This window comes from Euleptes europaea, chromosome 1, assembly GCF_029931775.1.
Source record: "Euleptes europaea isolate rEulEur1 chromosome 1, rEulEur1.hap1, whole genome shotgun sequence".
Classification (NCBI taxonomy): Eukaryota; Metazoa; Chordata; class Lepidosauria; order Squamata; family Sphaerodactylidae; genus Euleptes; species Euleptes europaea.
In genome coordinates, this window is record NC_079312.1 from 38,399,812 (window position 1) to 38,421,623 (window position 21,812).

Here is a 21,812-nt window from a genome sequence, read left to right on the forward strand (position 1 = left end):
TTAATATACTAAAATAACAATGGCTACCGTCCAGTATACCGTGAGGTTTGCTTAAGTCCTATTCACTTCAGCAGAACGAAAGCAACAATACTTGTGTGTGGATTACAGCCAATGAAATCAGCAATATTGTGCTGCCTACAGAAATTAATGATGAGGTAATTTCATTACCTTGTTTTTTAAATTTGTCATCCTTTATTGTCATTTTTCATTAAAAAAAGCACATCCACAGACAATATTCAGAAGTGAGATCATACTTTCCAGCAGAATCCCAGAGAGGCTAAAATATCAAAGATCCACTTATACAACACACTCAGGCTGCAATCCTAATAACACTTTCTGATGAGTAAGGTCCACTGAATAAAACGGGACTTACTTATGAGTAGATTTGTTTAGGATTGCACTCTAAAAGGCTGAGTTCAGGCATAGCACAGAGTCATGGTTTATTTTAAGTTAAGGTTCGGCTTGAAGTTGATCATTCAAATCTAGGTTACACTCTGAAATGTTTTGTTGGTCTTTAAGATTCTCTCTCTGTGTGTATTAAGTGCCATCAAGTCACTTCTGACTCATGGTGACCCTGTGAATCAATGTCCTCCAAAGCGTCCTTGCTTAAGGTCTTGCAAACTGAGGGCCATGGCTTCCTTTATAGAGTCAATCCATCTCATGTTGGGTCTTCCTGTTTTCCTGCTGCCTTCAACTTTTCCTTGCATTATTATCTTTTCCAGTGACTTTTGTCATCTCATAATGTGACCCAACAAGAGATGGATTGACTCAATAAAGGAAGCCACAGCCTTCAATGTGCAAGACCTGAGCAAGGCTGTCAAAGATAGGACATTTTGGAGGACATTGATTCATAGGGTCGCCATGAGTCGGAAGCGACTTGACGGCACTTAACACACACACACAATGTGACCAAAATACAATAGGGTCGATTTAGTCATTTTAGTTTCTAGGGAGAGTTTAGGTTTGATTTGATCTAGAATCCACTTACGGTATTTGACTTTTTGGCAGTCCACGGTATGTGTAACATCTCTTCCAACACCACATTTCAAAGGAGTCTACTTTCTTCCTGTCAGCTTTCTTCATTGTCCAGCTTTCACACCCATACATAGTAATAGGGTCCTAGTTTGTTTTGACAAGTGCTAGTTTCATGCACTACCGTGAGGGCAGTGCTGGGAAACAAGTCAGGATGTCTTCATATGTCATGTGAAACTAACTGTGGTTCAGAGCAATGGACACCCCTAGGCCCACGGCTGAATAGGGATATAGGATTCTTATCTCCCTATAGATGCTAATTTTCTGCCCCCCAAGCATTTCCCCTCTGCTCTAATCAAGCTGATTACAATGCACATTGAACCTCAAGCATTCTTTACAACACCCCTTTCACCTTCTGACTAGGACAAAAGGCCTCCATTTCTACTCCATTTGTGTCTGAAGAAGGCCGCTTTGACTCTTGAAAGCTCATACCTTGGAACTCTTGTTGGTCTCTTAAGGTGCTACTGGACTCAAAATCTATCTGTTTTACTGCAGACCAACATGGCTGGCTACCCTCTGAAACTAACTGTGGTTAACATACTGTTAACATTTACATACTAATGCTTGTCTGAATTCACTCTTCTCTACTTAAAGACAGATGGATTCACATTCTAGCTGTATCTGAAGAAGTGAGCTGTGGCTCACGAAAGCTCATACCCTGCCAGAAAATATTTTTGTTAGTCTTTAAGGTGCTACTGGACTCTTGCCCTTTTCTACTAACTGTGGTTAATAATCCTACTTCAAACCATGATTTCAGATCCTGGTTGAATTGCTAATCCATAGTTAGTGGAATTTGGACAGTTAAAACAGACTATAGTTAGTTTAAATAAACCATGGTTTCACAGAATTGATTTCTGATTGGTTCTACAACCCTAATCCTATTGTATTGTTCATGGAATATCCCACCCTGTCGATCGTATTGACTCACTCTGTGTAATGCACCTTGAGTCCAAATGAGAAAGGAGGACTATAGATGATGTAAATAATATAATAAATAAATAATAATAAATCGATTGGATACAAGAAATACCCTTTCCCATATAGCAATTTCTGCTCTGCGTCTTCAGTTTAACAGTCCAATTGTACCTTAGAGACCAATAAGGTTTTTCGGGGTATGAGTTTTTGAGAGTCAATGCTCCCTTTGTCAAAGAGTCAAAGATCCCTATCTGACGAAGGGAGCTTTGACTCTCAAAAGCTCACATCCCCCCAAAATCTTGTTGGTCTCGAAGGTGCTACTGGACGAAAATCTAGCTGTTCTAGTGCAGACTGACACGGCTATCATCTAAAACTATCTTCAGTTTAACACAAACCTTTTGTGACAACTCAGCTCTGTTGAGCTGGCAGTTGTTTGGCAGGCTGGATTTCTGTGTGTGGTTTCTAAACCATTTTCCTTATGGTATTTCCAGACTTTGAATCAAACCCACTGTACTAGATGGTACCAGTTGTTCCTCTTAGAGCCCACCCTGGTTGCAATACACTAACCTCTCACAAGGGAATGTGTTAAACAAAGTTTAACTTCTTAAGCAAAACCAGCCACCTAACAGCGTGTGTGCATAACTGAGTTCTCCAGGATTTATAAATTTAGTAAGCTGAAATTAATTGAGTGAACCATAACTTTTCCTAATTTAGTAAGACAACCAACATGCCAACATCATTTGCTTCTGTGACAGATTTTTTTCCCTTTCTTTCTCTTTGATTCCAGATTCCTTTCTCTCTGGTACAGTTTCCTCTTTGGGAGTCCTTAAAGGTAAGCTCCTCTTATGTACAAATTATAAGGGTTTTATGTTGTTATAAAGTGTGAATAGTACAGAATTTTAGAGGAAAGATAAAAATGGATGCAAATTCAGCAGCAATTGAAAGAGTGGAAAGAACGGTGGTAAAGACCAAGGAAGAGTAGCCCTGGAACACTAAGATGAAGCCAAGAAGATTTTATTTATTTATTTATTTATTTATTTATTTATTTATTTATTTATTCTTATTTATTTTTTGGATTTATATCCCACCCTCTATCCCGGCCAAGGCCGCACTCAGGGTGGGTAACAACATTGTCATAGAAATACAAAAACATCCAAACCCGTATAATATAGTTTACTGTAACATTTCAAAGAAAAACCTGTTTGGTGTTGATGACTGGAGAATATGGGTATCACTAGAGTGTATCAGTATGTCATACATGGTTTGTGTTAGATACCGTGAAAAAAACAGGTTGACTAGGCGCAGCTCGGCACTGTCTAATCATACACCATCTGTTCTTCTTTTCTCCCTAACTTTTTACATGAAGAACCCCATAAAAAAATTATATTACCCTTAATCAGCAAACGGATGGCCCCTTATAGAACATCCACTTGCCAGTTCTTACTGAACAACATTGCTACTGATGTTACGGTGAAGGTGGCAGAGTTTTTGGCAGAAGTTGTTAAGGTTAAGATTCAAACTCAATTTTAATCGAGATATGTTTATCTCTGACCTTGAGACTATCAATATTATGCCAATAAAGGCTATTTGATTCTGATTCTCCCTAACTTTCATTGTGACTGCTTAAAGATGGCGGAGGTTTGGACTGCATTTCCTGCTGTCTGCTCACTCCACCCACAACAGAACAGTGTTACCTCCCCATCAGTGAACTACATTGTTAAGACCCTGCTTCTGAACATGTCACTGACATTCTTGTAATAATTTAAATTCCAAGAGCTCCAGGTGCCATGATAAATTATATTAAAGGTATTGACAAGCCACTATAGGATACTTGCACGTGTGTTCTGTATTATCCAGAGGCTATTTTTATATTTCCTTTTCTTTCTTATGAAAGAGCACAATCTTTCTTCTTCATGCTGGGCCTAGAATGAACACTAGTCTTAGCATTTGAATCCTTCCCCCAACCCCCCAGGTATTGTGGGGGATACAGTGCAAAATCCTTCTAGCCTAGCCTGTAGTTCACCACTTCAATTATTATCGGGGGTCCTTCTCAAAATCTTTTGTTTTAGGGCAGTTCTACAAACCAAGTTCCACTTCCAAATCATGCTTCAAGCTACCTTCTGAGGCGCTTAAATTGTACTAGTGGTTTTTGGAGTTGAAGCCACTTGCCACTTGGAACTTGGCTGAGACCACAAAATAATTTTACATAAACCACCAAACTGCTGTCAGATGCTAGTAAATTTGAGCCACTACCAGGCTTTGCTCTAGTGACATAAAAAGAAACCTGATACATATTTTCCATTTTCAGTTACCCTTCTGGAAGAAACCCAAAAGTTTAGTTTCACATAAGCTGAAATAAACGAGACAACATTTCCCATCTTTTTGTTTTGTTTTGTTTTAACTTTTTTGAATATCTTATTTGAGTAGTTTGCATGGCCAGGGATTACTTTATAGCATTTAAAGAGCAATTTAATTCATTGGTGGGGCCAGGAGGGTGAAGAATTGTGGGGAATGTGAGGCAGATGGCATGATGAGATGGTGTTTTATAATTTCAAGTGTAAATTTGAGATGTTTGGGAAATAAAGAATGTTTTGTGCTTGACATTTAAGTATTGGAAATGGCCTTCGAAAAAACGCCCTTCGATGTTTTATATTGGCAAAAACCAGACTGCAACTCGTGCATTGATGAGTCCTTTGAGTAGGGTGGGAAAGACTAAAGAAAGCCAAATAAAGAAAGCCAGCAAATAAATAGATTTCTATAACGTTAAATGGAGGAGAGCGTAACACTTCTGACCTTGTAGTTGCTATGCTTTCTCACTCGCTGTGAAATGAACAGTGAAATAATTTAAAAAATGGCGCTGACAACTTTCCAAAATCTTTTTGAGAGCAACTGCTTGGTTGTTGCTAAATATGAAAACTGGTAGATATAACTGGAGGGGATTCAGAGGTATGTGACCCGAGTGCTGCGGAAAACAGTAGTTTAGCAACAGAAAAGGTGCATGGAAGGAAGATGTGGAACAGTGTGAGGCAACCCCAACCTATAAACCGTTGGGGAGAAGAGGTGGCTAATGCCCCATTGGTTGTCTTCAGCAACAGCAAGCCTTCTGTAGCAAGAAGTTGGATGGGAACTCTTTGCAGTGGTTCCATGTGAGTTTCATGCTACCATCCTTCAGCATCTCTCTATTTTGTTGGTATTTTTGCTGTAAACTCCACTGTAGTGTTCACTGTACCCTGACCTGGATAGCCCAGGCTGGCCTGATCTCGTCAGATCTCAGACGCTAAGCAGGGTCGACCCTGGCAAGTATTTGGATGGGAGACCTCTGAGGAATACCAGGGTCGTGACATGGAGGCAGGCAATGCAAACCGCCTCTGAACGCTTCTTGCCTTGAAAACCCCACCAGGGGTCGGTCGCCAAATGTAAGATGTGACTTGACAGCAAAAAAAAAAAAGTGTTCACAATAGTGTTGTCCTACGCTTCCCCACACTTAAAATCTTCTAGCCGTTGGAATACTCTATCCTACAACTTCCTTAGCCTCGTGGCTTTGTCTATCTTATGATGATCATTGTGGGCCACTTCTTTACCATTTAAATCACTATTGACTTCCCCAGGTGCAGCAATTAGTATGACAAGCTGTTGAAAACAAGGTGTTTTTTCTCCTACATAGTGCATTCTTTGCTATTGTGATTGCTGTTGAAACACAAGCATCATGGGCATTGTGGAGAAAAGCGTGCTGCTTTGGGCTACATCATAGTATAGGGAGTTCAGGGGCTGCAAAACCTCCACATTCACTCCAAGAAGTTTCTCTTTTGGTAAACGAACAGGAAACAGGCTTCCCCCATCCTGGTTATGAAATGCTTCTCTCCAGCAGAGAACAATCTAAGGGCCATCTCACACCCTTGTAGGAATGTGACATGTAGGAGGGGGCAGAGATATGGAGACGCAAAAGCTTGATTGTATCACTTCCTAGGAGTAACAGGAAGAGAAGGAGCCAGAGGTGGGGGAGAACTGAGGATGTAAAGTCCCTTGATATGAAGGGAAGAGGTTTATTTTTGGCTGATTCCATCTAGGAATAACTTGCTGGAAGGAGCTCCCATACTGGGGCTCAATCTTGATGGCAGCCATTACCACCTGGCACCCTGGACAAAGGCCCAGTGGGGTGTAGTAGTTAAGAGCGATGGTTAGGAATGGTGGACTCTAATTTGGAGAACAGGGTTTGATTCCCCACTCCTCCACATGAGCGGCAGACTCTAATCTGGTGAACCAGGTTGGTTTCCCCACTCCTCCACATGAAGCCAGCTGGGTGACGTTGGGCTAGTCACTGATCTATTAGAGCTCTCTCAGCCCCACCTACCTCACAGGGTGTCTGTTGTGGGGAGGGAAGGGAAGGTGATTGTAAGCCGGTTTGATTCTTCCTTAAATGGTAGAGAAAGTTGGCATATAAAAGCCAACTCTTCTTCTTCCTCTTCTTCTTCTTCGACTCAAGGTAATGGATGACTGAAAAAAACACTAACGTTAAGAGTAAATAGCCTATCCTAGAATAACAGGCAGGGACAGAGGACTACACGTATGCACCTTTATATCAGGGGTGGGCAACCTTTTTTCTGCCAAGGGCCATTTGGACATTTATAACATCATTCGCGGGCCATACAAAATTATCAACTTAAAAATTAGCCTGCTATATTTGGTCAAACATTTAGCCAACAGGCACAGCCGGAGATGGCTCCGAGTGTCCGCCACGTAGAGCAACTCGCTTTTGAGCTCTGCCATCCCCAGCTGGGCCCAAGAGATTCAGGCAGGGGCAGCAAACGCAAGACGGAGTGAGCGACAAGCTGCTCGTGGCTTGTAGGCGAAGGAGCCCAGTCCAGTAATGCCCTGATCTGGCACTTTCCTGCCCTACGCTTCTTTTGCAGGACTTAGAGGGGAAAGAACCAGAAGGGAGAGGGGGTACCGACCAAACCCCAAGCAGGCAGCTGCCCAGATGACCCCCCATGTGTGGGCAAGCAGGCAGGCATCCAACCGGTGGTGCACTCGCCCACCTGGTGGCACAGGATGGTCTGTTGCGCTGGAGTTGCTCATGCTCTGCATGGTCGGGTCCGGATTCTACAGCCGACTCCTGCTACCTCTGCCTGCAGGGATGAAATGAGGACGCACTGGCTAAGAACTCACCCCCGCGTATTTTGGCCCTGCCCCCTTTAACCCCTCCATTGTTGCCACTTCCGCCCCCAGCCCTCTTGTAGTACAGAGGAAATACATTTCTCCACAGCCCTGGTGGGAAAGGGTTAACACAGTTTCTTGGGCGGACCTAGCAGCTCCATAGCTAATGACTCTTCTGCAAGGAGGAAAGAAGGTTCCTTTTCTCGGCAAAACAAACTCACATCCGCCTTGAATAGAGGCTATTCTTGTCCGTGGGAGGGGGCGGATTGCCAGATCCTTCTGAGCTAGAGATCTGCCAGGACCCACGAAGGGCCAGACCAAATGATTTCGCAGGCCTTATACGGCCCCCGGATCTGACGTTCCCCACCCCTGCTCTATATCCTTGCTCAGTCCCTTGCTGTGCAGAGTATGTATGTGGAAATTTTCTTTTAAATACATTTCATATTACTTTGAATGTTGTAAATGTGTTCTTTGTAACCACATTAAACCCCACTCGAACACTTTATGAATAAGGATTCAGGGGAAGGGAGGCGGTTGGTCAATAAATCACTAGAACCCAGGAGTGTGCAGCTGTGATGAGCCGTCTCTGTGGTAGCTAATCAGAGTGAGCGGGAGACACTGGCACTAGGTGAAGACTGTAAATGGCAATGTGGACAGAATGCTAGGAGTGTCTGTAAAATCTCTAGTTCAAATCTTACATCAGCCAGAAAGTTTCCTGTGTGGTGATATGGAGATAAAAGGCCTACCTTAGAAGGCTGTTTCAAGCATTACTGAGGTAATGTGTGTGAAATTATTTGAACTCTTGAAATATGCTATATAAAATGTGAAGGACAGTGTAGGGAATACCTGGAATCATCTGCCTTTGATGCTTCTGCAGAAAGATTGGACTGTCTATCACATTTTGATCCCACTCTTTCTTCAAGGAGTTCAGGGCAGCATGTACGATTCTTCCCTTTCCATTTTATCCATACAGAAGCTCTGTGAGGTAAGGGTTGCCAGATCTCCTGCTATGGTGGAAGACCTCCCACCAGCAATCCTCTCTTCCTGCCACCACTTGGCATGCTGGCAGCAGAAAAATTTAAAAAGGCAGTTGGGCCAATGGCATGAGGTTGCTTCCGGTTTCCCCCTGGAAGTGATGTCATACTGCTGCTGAAGGCACCCTCATACATCCCCCCTACACTCCTGCCAGTTTCCAGGCATAGCATGGCAACCGTACATGCAGTATGTTAATTTGAGAGAGCATGACTGACTCAAGATCATCCCATGAGCCTCATGGCAGATTGGATGTGCTGAAGATACTTTGGTTGTAGGATAGCCTGTCCTAGAGGCTTCAGCTTTCTGGTATGTGGACACTTCCCATTGGAAGATCTCACATTTTGTCCCTATATCTTTCTCAGTTGTGACTAGATATGTGTTTTGGACATGTCGTTTATAATCCTTCAAGAAGCTGGTTAATATGCAGACATTTGTGCATGCGTTCATCTATGCATATCTCAGTTATGTTTTTTTTAAAACATGTTATCTTACTTTTCCAAGATTGTTCCAAGTGACTAAGCAGGTTAAAAATTTCAGTAAAATGACAAAGACTTAAATAAACTCAAGACCAGCCATAATATTACTAAAGCCATAATCCCAACAAAGGAACAGCAGTTTAGTCTCCAGGTTCTCAGCCCTAGAAAAAGAACAGTTTCGCTAACATGCGGCAATGACAGGAGGGGGGGCTAGATCAGACCTCCTCTGGCAAGTTTTTCCAAAAATGAGGGGCCATGCACTACTGAATGCTCACTGAAGCCAGTTGAACTTGATAGCGTGATGGAACTATTAATCAAAGCTAATCCTCCAAGCTAAATTGACAGGTGGGTGCATATAGGCATATATGGAAATCTTCAAGCTGCTTTCCTGCTCGGATCATGAAAAACATAATAGTTCTTCAACTGCAGTCCTAAACATATTGTGAGATGACATATATGAATCTAGGCCTTTGAGTTTAGAGTCCCTGACATTAGTTGCTTCAGCTGGAAACTGCTAGGTGGACCTTGAATGTTTCATAAGGACCATGTTGTGCTCCATTGACTTGGCAGAGGAAGACAGCCAGGTTCCTAATATTTATAGTTCTAATATTTATAGTATTTATACTACTATACCAATATTTATATTAAGCTTGGCCAATCCAGAAACATTATACTACCTGCCAATCTCAGGGGTCTATTTCCTTCTACACTTAAAACCAGCTCTGACATGAATGCACCCACAGTCCATTGTAGCGTACCAGACTAGGCCGCAGCCCCATGATTCCTGGGTCAGGGTCCCTGACACACACTTACTGGGAAATTGCTGACTTTATCACAAAAAGTATATCTGGTCAGTATTACGAAAGTGGCTGACTAGTTATAAGGTGCTTTTTGGCAAAAGTGTTCTCGCCATGCGGGTATCTGGGGACTGTTTCATCCTACAGGGTAACTACATTTATCTTATAAGAAAACTGTTTTCAATACCAAAGTGTAAGAGCAGCTTTCTGTTGACTTGTATGCTGCAGAACTAGCTTGACACGGTAATTACCAAAGAAGTGTAATTTTGTTCTGGAAAATGGAGATGACAGTTTTAAAAGGGGAGGGGGGAGATGATGCGCTCTTCAAAATCCCTTAAAGCAGGAACATGATGTAGCAATTCTGAGAATACAAGGCTGTTATAAGTAAAGTCTCAAGATAATGTGGGGTAAAATCGATTATAAATGTAGGGTATAAAGAGTACCAGTGGAATTTAAAAAGTAGACAACTCAGTATTAGAATAATAGAGTTGGAAGGGTCCATATAGGCCATCTAGTCCAACCCCCTCCTCAATGCAAGATCAGCCTAGAGCATCCATTACTATGTATGGGTGTGAAAGCTGGACAGTGAAGAAAGCTGATAGGAAGAAAATAGATTCCTTCGATATGTGGTGTTAGAGGAGAGTGTTACGGATTATGTGGACTGCCAAAAAAACAAACCAGTGCGTTATAGATCAAATCAAGCCTGAACTGATCCTAGAAGCTAAAATGACTAAACTGAGGCTATCGTATTTTGGTCACGTCATGAGACAACAAGAGTCACTGGAAAACACAGTCATGCTAGGAAAAGTAGAGGGCAGCAGGAAAAGAGGAAGACCCAACAAGAGATGGATTGACTCAATAAAGGAAGCCACAGCCTTCAATTTGCAAGATCTGAGCAAGGCTGTCAAAGATAGGACATTTTGGGGGACTTTCATTCATAGGGTTGCCATGAGTCGGAAGTGACTTGACGGCACTTAACACACACACACATAATCTAAAAGCAATTTTGGGAAGTTCCAATGACATTTGCAGTCGCATCAGCAACAACCCTATTATGTGACATTGATCTAAGAGGAATGTGGCCTAGGAACCATAACGTTCTTAGAGTTGGATCTGTGGCTTTTGTCTATTTACCCCATTAAGAGGTTTTAATGTTTGGCTCATTACTTAAACTTGTGGTGGATAAGCTGAAGCTCTGGCTTTCAATAGGAGGTTAATTTTGATTTGTTAGTTACCTTATCTAAAAAAAAATTAAATTGATGATTGCAGCTGTAGTCTAAGTAGGAAGACAAGCAAAGCAGTGATGGCATAGACCAAGCCTATTAACCTCCCAATGTAGAAGTAGTTCATAAAAAAAATTCTGCTAGAGGAGATTCTATGGCTTTCCTGAAAATCACAGATATTCTTACAGTCCCATGCACACAGTGGGACTTAATTTTGAGGAAACATGTTGCGGCCTGTGCTGTTTGCTCTTCCTTCTACTCAGTGGTTCTAGGAAACTATTTTAGATGCTTGAAACAGCTTGAGTACCGCTCTTATCCCTTGGACCGGGAGGGGCCGTGGCTCAGTGGTAGAGCCTCTGTTTGGCATGCAGAAGGTCCCAGGTTCAATCCCTGGCATCTCCAGTTAAAGGGACTAGGCAAGTAGGTGATGTGAAAGACCTCAGCCTGAGACCCTGGAGAGCCACTGCCGGTCTGAGTAGACAATACTGACTTTGATGGACCAAGGGTCTGATTCAGTATAAGGCAACTTCATGTGTTCATGTGACCTTCTCCCCCTGAATTAGTGTCAAGGAAGCATTTCCAGATGCTTTGTATCATGGGCCAGTTCTTCTGATGTACTGAAGTGATGAAGATCCTTACAGATCATTTATTTATCGTAAAGCAGGGGTGTCAAACATAAGGCCCGTGGGCTGGATCCAGCCCCTTGACAGCTCTTATCCGGCCCGCGAGCCAGCTGAGGCAGCCACCCCCCACACTCGATCTGGGCTGGCGAGGCATGGCCCGGCCCGATCAAGTGACATTTATGTTGTATCCGGCCCTCATAACAATTGGGTTTGACTCCCCTGTCTTAAAGTATTGATACCTGCCTTTCCCTAAACAGGCTCAAGAAAGGTTACAACTGCAAAACATCCTAATAGAGTTTATGTTTTTATTACTCACATGGATCAGCTTTCCATTACACTTCATATGTGTGACAGCTCACAGCAGCGAATAAGTATATATTTGTAAGGACATAAAAATGCGTAGAATTCTGTTTATCAATGCGAACAATATTTTAAAAAATCCTCAGTTGGGTTTTGTTGAGTAGTGAGCAGGTGTCCTTTTTCCCATTCTTTTTTTATTGTGTGTGTGTATGGGGGGGTTCCTTTCTTTTGTCTTTTTTACTGTTTTCTCCGCCACTTGACTTTAGCTTTCCCTTTCTCTGCTTGCTGTCCTCAGTGGCATTTAATCCCAAGGTGGATGAAACCCAGGCCAAGCCTTAAACGCATTTCCTTGCAAGCTGTGCAGTAAGCGTTCTACCATTCCCTTCTTCATCTCGGCGTAACGGCTCTGCTTTCTTTTGGGGGGGATTAAGTGCTAATCATTCGGTTACACTATTGTGTCTGCCATTTGCTTAGGTGCTCCTTCACGGAAACCAGATTTCTAGTGCTCTGTTTCAAGGCAGATGATGTCATTCACAGCCAATGGAGAAAGCACATTCCATTCGCCTAACGGCTGCCCCCCCCCCCCCAGAAGAACAATATAGCCACAGCTGTTCAGCAAACAAACCTCATTTGATTAGTGTCACAATAACTGTTATTCACAGTAGCATTTAAAACACTGGCAAAGACATTCTTGTGCGCCATCTGTAAGTTGCTGTATGCTTGGAACAGGGAAGGGAAAGGAAACGTGTTGCTGGCCGCATTGAAAACACCCTTTGAAAATGCCGGAGAGATTGGAAAAAGAGGCAATGCGTTGGAAACAGGCTGCAGAGGGTGAATTAACATAGAGTTTCTTTCACTGCTTTCAGCCCGGCACTAGAATGGGAAACAATCCCCTTGCTAGAGAGTTTGTACATGCTGCATTCTAAATACTGTAAAGCATTTGTAGCTCTGGACCTTGTTGCTTCTCCTGGGAGAATTTCTGTACTAGAACACCCAATTGGTGGGGATTAGTTCTATACTCTTGAGTCAGGATCACACACATGAAGCTGCCTTACACTGAACCAGACCCTTGGTCCATCAAAGTCAGTATTGTCTACTTAGATCCTTGATTAGCAACCTGATTGTCTCTTTGCTAGATGATGATGATGTTCTCATCAACAGAGCATCTTCCTTTTGTCCTCTTAGTCACTTCTATAAAATGTGGGATGGCATTTGTTTGGAAATGTGGGATGGGGTAAGTGAAAGTGAATTGGTTATAATTACAGTAATTTCAACAAATGGATGGAACAGAAGTTATGTGCTGTTTACGGAAGAGTTAGCAAAGGAGCAACATTGGAAATAATTAGGGAGTGCAGCCTTTTTTTAAAAAAGTTAGCTACTGAAAAGGATTTTTCAAACCATAAATAACAGAGGATATGTCAAGCAGTGAGGATAGGGAGTAAAATATGAATGAATGCAAAACTTTAGATTGTCATCCTTTGCAAAGATTTTTTAAATTAAATTTTTATTTTTCTAACAACATAACACATACATACAAACATAAAACATACATTCCTCATACATAATTAGAATTCCATATCTGTAACAAGATCCTCGCCAACTACTGAAAGGAGCAGAAATAAATCATTCTATAATATCTGTTATTAATCATTAAATCTTAAAAGTAAATAAGTCCTTAATGTAGTATAAATTCATACGTTTATACTCAAACCTGCATGTAATCTAACTACCTTATGCAACTTATGTTATACATCCTTTTCAAAGATTTTAAGTAGGATCGGCCTGGGTCCTGAGATGATAGTTATGCCTGATTTTGTTTTTTTGGGGGTTGTTTTTTAAAACTAATTTCTGCTAATACCTTAGTCCTAAATTGGTATACATTGAGAAAAAGCTGTATCATGTGTTTTAACTATGTGCTACCGATGCATTAAATAATTTGAAGGAGAGGGAAAAAATTATATTGGGAATACCAGAGAGATATCTATGTAGCAGGTGCCATGCTGGTCCTTTTGCAGAGATACCATTTGGGTACTTTTCAACTTAAAAAAAAATAGCATACAAGTGACCTGGGAAGCCATTGAGGGCCCAGATTATATGAGTTTCCATGTGTTTCAGCCAGAAGATTTATTTCCAATTTGTTATTCATAAGGGAGGAGCGTAAGATTGGGATGGGTCCTTTGAAGTGGAAAATAAAGTCTTCTATTCAGTCTTCAGCCTAATAGAATACACATGGCACAGGCTTGGCATCGGGGCCTGTTTTAAAAGCACAGCGCTTGTCATCTTTTGCTTTCCAGTACTGGGAATGCTGGTGGGAATGGGTATTGCCCTGAAAGAAAAACACGGCTAATTATTTCCTGCTGTCTTTAATGGTACAAGCCTGGAGCAATCAGACAGGGAATCATTAGAAAGAAACAGGATGGCCAAATCATTGTGTACTCACATTGATACCTAGTCAGTGTATTTATAATGCCAGAGTTAATTGAGCCAAAGAAAAAGGGAAATCACCATAATTAGATTGCACTGCTTATTCTTTTATCCTACAAATGCTTTTGTACACATGTTTAAGATGGTTTACTTAGGATGCCAAAACAATTGTTTTGGGTCTAACAGACTGTATGGTTGCAGCATAAAGATAATTTTTTTTATTTGTGGGATTTGATTTTGCCGTCAAATCTGACTTATGGCGACCCTGTAGGGTTTTCCAGGCAAGAGACGTTCGCAGGTGGTTTGCCACTGCCTGCCTCTGTGTGGGCTGAGAGGGTTCTGAAGGAAATGTGACTGGCCTAGGGTCACCCAGCAGGCTTCATGTGGAGGAGTGGGGGATCGAACCCAGTTCTCCAGACTATGGTGGAGTTCAGGTTGAGAGGCAGTGACTGCCTGGTAGCTGATTTGAGCTTGAACCCAAGTGTGTTGGGGCCATGGCCCACATTACCAGTTCAGTGTAGTAAACTATGGATTGTATCCAAACAATCACCAGCTGAAGGTGGACCTGGGTTTTTCTCTCCTCCTTCAAGACTTCCTTGATCTCTGGAATACTGATGTTTCTCAAGAAGGAGGTGAATGGCATTTTGTCTATATGCGTCCTGTGATTCCAGGCATCATCTTTCCAGGGGTCCAAAAGGATTAGTGGGGGATGGATGCAGGTAAAATCCATGCTTGTTGTACTGACAGTTGGTTAGACACAACCCATTAGGTGGTATTCGCCTAATTAATCTCCAGCATGAATGCATTTTCAGTTTGATGCCTCAGAATATCTTGGGTCATCTCTGGGTACAAGTGTTAAGCCGTAAGAAGATCTCACATGTGTTTCCTCACCCGTTTTACCAGATACTGCCAGCAGCAAGAGGCCAAAACACAAGCAGTGTAGGTTTACATCAAGTTCCACGCCCAGTTTTACTGAGCCCAGTGCAAACCTGTAACATGCCAACCCACATGTTTCCATCCGTAACACACTCTCATGAATCACAGATAGGGTTGCCAGGCTGTTGGTGGCAACCCCTGTAAGAAATTGGGAGGGTGGGGCCAGTGCCATGCCAGTGCACGGACGTCAGTTTTGGTAAAACCCGGACGTTCCAATTTTAGTATCCGTGCTGCCGAAGCAAGCACAAAACCCAGAAGTGATGTCATTAGATGCTCTAGAGTTTACAAAAGCTCTATGATTTCGCCATAGAGTGTTAGTAAATTCTAGAACATCCACTATGTCACTTCTGGTTTTACCAGAAGAAACATCAGCACTTTGATGCAATGCCAGGGTGTATTCCATTTTCACCTCCCATTATCTCCGACTGGCACCTAAGGTACCAGCAGGCAAAGCACCAGGGTACCGGGAGGTTGCCTGTTATACTGGGAGGCATAAGAACATAAGAAAGGCCCTGCTGGATGAGACCAAGGCCCATCAAGTCCAGCAGTCTGTTCACACAGTGGCCAACCAGGTGCCTCTAGGAAGCCACTAACAAAGCAAATGCAGCAGCACCATCCTGCCTGTGTTCCACCGCACCCAAAATAATAGGCATGCTCCTCTGATACTAGAGAGAATAGGTATGCAGCATGACTAGTATCCATTCTAACTAATAGCCATGAATACCCCTCTCCTCCATGAATATGTCCACTCCCCTCTTAAAGCCCTCCAAGCTGGCAGCCATCACCACATCCTGGGGCAGGGAGTTCCACAATTTAACTATGCGTTGTGTGAAAAAATACTTCCTTTTATCTGTTTTGAATCTCTCACCCTCCAGCTTTAGCAGATGACCCCGTGTTCTAGTATTATGGGAGAGGAAGAAAAACTACTCCCTGTCCACTCTCCAAACCATGCATAATTTTATAGACCTCTATTATGTCTCCCCTCATCCGTCTTCTTTCCAAGCTAAACAGCCCTAAGCGTCTTAACCGCTCCCCATAGGACAGTTGCTCTAGTCCATTGGAGAGCATGGTATCCCTAATCATAGAGTTGGAAGGGGTCTTATTGTTTACCTAATCCAACCCTTTTGCTCAATGCAGGACACCCAAATCTTATCCCCAACAACTGACTGTGCAGCTTCTATCTACTTGAAAACCTACTGCACAGGAAACTCTGTCCCCCTAGGTAGCTGGTTCTATTATTGAGCTGCTCTTACTGTTCCAGAGTTTCTCCTAATGTTCAATTCTCCTGTAACTTAAGCCCATTGGATGTAGTCTGCAGCAGCCGAGGACAGTGTGGTGTAGTGGCTAAGAGCGGTGGTTTGGAGCGGTGGAGTCTGATCTGGAGAACTGGGTTTGATTCCCCACTCCTCCACATGAGCGGCAGACGCTACTCTGGTGAACTGGATTGGTTTCCCCACTCCTGCACACTAAGCCAGCTGGGTGACCTTGGGCTAGTCACAACTCTCTCAGCTCCACCTACCTCACAGGGTGTCTGTTGTGGGGAGGGGAAGGGAAGGTGATTGTAGCTGGTTTGAGTCTCCCTTAAGTGGTAGAGTATGAGCTTTCATGAGCCACAGCTCACTTCTTCAGATCTGAAGAAGTGAGCTGTGGCTCACGAAAGCTCATACCCTGCCAGAAAATATTTTTGTTAGTCTTTAAGGTGCTACTGGACTCTTGCTCTTTTCTACTACTGCAGACAGACTAACATGGCTACCCAGTGTGAATTAAGTGGTAGAGAAAGTCGGCATATAAAAACCAACTCTTCTTCTTCGACAAGTACTTGTTCTCTTTTGTATGACAGACCTTCAGGTATTTGAAATCCGTCATGTCCCTCCTCAGTTTTCTCCAAGCTAAACACACCCAGCTCCTTCAGCCTTTCCTCGCAGGACTTGTTTTCCAGACCCCTTAACCATATTTGTTGTCCTACTCTGAACCCATTTCAGTTTGTCTGCATCCTTCTAGCATGTCAGTTTTTGATTAGAAACAGAGAATCGCTTAGTATGGAAACATAAAGCAATTTTTATCCTTTGTTTTTTTCTCAAATAAGGTGAGTCCAAAGCAGCTTAAAACAGAATTCAATACAGTACACCCGTAAACCATAATAAAACATTTCCAGATCAGTCAAAATGTCCTCATATATCAAGAATTAATGCGACAGTTGGTCTAGACTCCTCAGATGAAGCATCTCAGTGTGTTGCTAGATCCTGGGCGGCCTAATGAATTGCCAAGATGCTTCTGATATCCCAGTTTCCATTAATCATCTTTCTGAGCAGCTGCACGCAAAAAAAGAGATTTTATTTTAACACAAGACTCTCTTCAGGTGCTTACTTCGCAAATCAAGCTTTTCTACAAAAGGTGGGGAAGAGAAACCACCCATCCTGTAAATGATCGGAATCTCAAGCCAGAGTTGGTGGGAGAGGTTTGAATGCAGCTACAGCAGCACAGATGGCAAACGGCTTACCCTCAGAAGTCACTTAGGAATATTTCCAGACAGAAGGCTGTTTTGAATGCCATGCACCTGAAACCTATAAGCTATATGGTGACTAGACTGTTCCTTGCCCCCCCCCCCCACTCGCCATGACTGTGAACTAACAGGTTCAGTACAGTAGAAAAGAGAAAGAGTCCAGTAGCACCTTAAAGACTAACAAAATTTCTGGCAAGGTATGAGCTTTCGTGAGCCACCGCTCACTTCTTCAGATACAGCTAGAAGAGTGAATTAGACACACAATGGCATTGTAAATGTCAAAAGCAAGTAAATGACATTAACAAGTGTGATTGGATTAGGTGTGATATGCAGAGGGAAGTAGGCATGGAGAAATTAGCATTGACAGTGAGACAGGAATCCCAGGTCACTTTTCAATCCAGGAGAATTCTTAGTCTTGAGTTTCATTATTAGTTGTAATTCAGCAGTCTCTCTTTCTAATCTCCCTTTGAAATCCCTTTGTAAGATAACTGCTACTCTTAAATCAGCAACTGAATGTCCTGGAATGTTAAAATGTTCCCCCACTGGTTTCTGAATGTTGTGGTTTCTGTTGTCAGATTTATGTCCATTTAATCTTTGCCACAGGGACTGGTCCATTTGTCCAGTGTAGAGGGTGGAAGGGCATTGCTGGCATGTGATGGCATAAATCATGTTAGGAGATGAACAGGTTCAGTACAAGTAGCAAAATCTGTAGGACCAAGTTTTATGTAAAATTTCTGCACACGTTTGTAGCTTTTACAGAAAATTGTACCTTCCTCCCCCTCCCACACATCGAATTATGTTCCATAGATAAAGGTTCCATCTGTAAAGTGTCAGTGTACTGTGGAAGAAGAAGTTGGTTTTTATATGCCAACTTTCTCTACCACTTAAGGGAGAATCAAACCGGCTTACAATCACCTTCCCTTCCCCTCCCCACAACAGACACCCTGTGAAGGAGGTGGGTTTGAGAGAGCTCTGAGACTGTGACTAGCCCAAGGTCACCCAACTGGCTTCATGTGTAGGAGTGGGGAAACAAATCCAGTTCACCAGATCAGTGTCCGCATCTCTTGTGGAGGAGTGGGAAATCAAACCCGGTTCTCCAGATCAGAGGCCACCTCTCCAAACCACTGATTTTAACCACTACACCACACAGGCTCACAATTATTGTTCCCAGTCATTTCCTTCTCTTTGCTTGATGTGTTCCTTCCCTCACTCACACACATTTCAGTTTGGAACTGCCTACGAGACGCGGAGATGGAAACAAATGTATTAGGTCATCCTAGTCCAACCTTTGCCAATGCAGAATTATTCCCTATGGTGCCTTCTCAAGCGTTGCCTTTTGCAACACTTTTTTTGCAGTCTATTTTTAAATGATCCCGCTTAGAAGGGCTTTCCTCACTTCCCTGGGGACGGCTATTCCACAGTTCAGTTGACCTAACCGGGGGTGGGTGGGTAGGATTTCATCATTTCCTGTTGGCCAGCTTCAATTCTCCTTCGGCCCTGGCCTTCCAAACAACTTTGAGTTCTGCAGCATGTGGGCACTCACAAAATAGTTGTCTGTAAATCATGTGCACCTTTTATCAGGGGTAGGAGTGTCATGTTTTAGGGAAGCAGTGCCGTCTGGCGCGGCATCTGCAGTACTGGGCTTCGGATACTAAATTAGGCTCAAACCTCGGCTGAGCCACAAACGCTCTGGATGGCTTTGGGTAAGTTACTCTCCCTTGGCAATGATTCAGCATCAGTAAAATATGAATGTTAAGGACCTGCATCACAGTGGGAATCATTGCGATTGGGGGTTGGATCCTAATGACACCCTTCCGCCAAGTTTTCCTCCAGCAGAAAGAGGCTTCCTTCAACAAAGAGAGACTTTACTTCTTCAGAGGAAACCTCTGCCCATTAGACAGATGGCATTCTACCCAGAAGGAGGTCCTTCTCTGCTGAAGAATGACTTAGTAGAAGAAAGTAGGGTTGCCAGGTCCCTCTTTGCCACCGGCGGGAGGTTTTTGGGGCGGAGCCTGAGGAGGGCAGGGTTTAGGGAGGGGAGGGACCTCAATGCCATAGAGTCCAAAGGCCAAAGCGGCCATTTTCTCCAGGTGAACTGATCTCTATCAGCTGGAGATCAGTTGTAATAGCTGGAGATCTCCAGCTAGTACCTGTTGGCTGGCAACCCTAGAAGAGAGTCATAGGATCGAGTTTAATGAAAGGGAGTCATTGGTTTGGATCCAATGGGGAAAGCTCCCTGTGTGGAAGTGGAGGAGTGTTTTTTGCTGAGCCCCCCCTCGCTGTGGCAGCGTTCCAACTCCCCCATCATTCCTGCTCCTGGGTGTCCCCCCCCCAATCAAAGAGGAACAGCATTTGGAGGGGGCATTTTGGGCTGAAGTGGGAGAAGGAAGCAGGGAAGTTGTACTTCCATGCATGGGATTTAGATAGGATCCAACCCGAAATAAGTCTGCACAAAGCATTATTTATTGCGCTAATTATTAAGAGTAAGGCAAGGCTTATTGACACCTGTATGGCTACTTGGTTGGGACACTTGTAAAAGGCCACTACTTGGCCTTATGGATATGTTATGTGCTGGGCCGGAAAGCCCTGGGGGGCAGCAGCAGCTGTCCTGGACCTACTTTGGTTCTGAGACTGACCCATGGGGGGGAGGGTGGCGGCTGTAGCGTACCGACCCCGTTGCTCTCCTCACTTTAGGCAAGGTTCCTGTGCATGAAGTGAACTGGAGACTGCCCTTTGGAAATAGTTTTGTTTGGCATGTACATTTGGAGAGGAAGTTTTTTCCAGTGTTCTTTTTTTGCATTGTTTTACCTTCCCAAGAGGAAGAAAGATCCAGGCTATATTTGCAAAAACTGCATTGCTCCAGGCTGAAACGAATGCTTAGTTTAACTCTCTGCAAGCAAGCCTACTCTGGTCTCTTTCAGTTCCGGATATCTTTCCCAGCCCATCTATTATTTGGGGGGTGGGGAGGTAAGACTCACTACATATTGAAAATGCCAGAAAAAAAACCTCCTTTCCCCCATCCCCTCTAGCTAGCTAGCATGGGAGAAACAGGACAGTTTTCTAAGTTTGCAATAACCAACCCCCTCCTATCTCTTTAAACACAGGATCTCTGGTCATGGAAGCAAGGACACGTGGTCGATTCTTGGCAGTCTGCAGTCTGCGGAGCGTTTGCAGGTGCAAAGGATTATATGTTATCCTGGGAAATGCTGAAGAAGAAAGGAAGGGAGGAGGGAAAATGTGCAAATCTGTTAAGGCTAGCAGCGCCGCAGCATTCCTTTATAATTCCAGTTTGTTTAGAAGGGAGAAAATGGCTGTCGCCGTGTGGAAGGGAAAACAGAAGAGGAGTGGGGGGGGAAGGTGAGGTAGGCAGCCTAGGCGAGGGTGTCCATTTGAAAGACAGCCAATTTGTTTTTGACAAATTTCTGTTATTGAACAAACCGGTCCTGTCAATCAAGCTGGGGGGGGGGGATTATCCAAAGGTTGGGTTGTAAAACCCTCAGTAGGGAGAGACCACATTTGGGTGCAGGTTTGTGCAGCTGTCTGCCCCGAGCGACTCTTGAGGGCTTTCGTAGAGGGCCCATGATTCACCGTTCATGTGACAGCTTTGACAGCGCTCTAGATTAAGTAGAGTCAGGAGAACAGAATGTCTAAATGCAGCAGCCTCCAGGCGGAAACTTTCCATGGAGGAGAACCGGAGGCTGAAACATCTGGGCCAGTCTCTGGACACTGTCCCTGGAATGAAGAGTGGCAGGACATGCTCTTGGACGATTTATTGCAAAACAAGCTGGAAGTTAATTGAATTCTTAAAGAGCCACCTTGCCTTATTGTAACAGCCTGCTTTAAAATAATTTCCTTTAAGATGTCACACGTGGCTCATCCCACACGTCTGACGAGGAGCAGGGAAGGGGAGGGGGAACTTAATGGGCTGATAGAAATAGGTTGGCGGCTGCTAAGGATGGAGCGGCAAAATCTGTTTTCCAGAAGATATGAAATGTAAGGTGCAACCTTCCCAAAGCGGTTAATAGTGAAATTGTGACTATAGTAATGATAGCATGTCTGGATTACTCCAGAGTGAATTTTGACTTATTTTTAATATTAGCTGACCTTTTACAGCAATGGAGATTTATGGAGTATGTTGTGCAACCGTGAAAGGAGAGGGGCGGGGAGTTAGTACGATTCTTGATCAGGGGACTAGAGCAAGTGCCCTATGAGGAGCGGTTAAAACGCTTAGGGCTGTTTAGCCTGGAAAAAAGGCGGTTAAGGGGAGACATGATAGAGGTCTATAAAATTATGCATGGTTTGGAGAGAGTGGTCAGGGAGAAGTTTTTCTCCCTCTCTCATAATACTAGAATGTGGTGTCATCTGCTGAAGCTGGAGAATGAGCGATTCAAAAC

General features: G+C 43.4%; 1 protein-coding gene across 1 annotated transcript in view; it reads left to right on the top strand.

Moving 5' to 3' along the window:
* The window catches only part of SLC25A26 (solute carrier family 25 member 26), a 138,016-nt gene that overhangs the window by 84,136 nt on the left and 32,068 nt on the right, over positions 1-21,812 (top strand). Inside the window, exons 6-7 of the mRNA XM_056861949.1 lie at positions 2,735-2,779; positions 20,523-20,592. Of these exons, the coding sequence (XP_056717927.1) occupies positions 2,735-2,779; positions 20,523-20,592 (115 nt within the window). The remainder of the gene's footprint in view (positions 1-2,734; positions 2,780-20,522; positions 20,593-21,812) is intronic.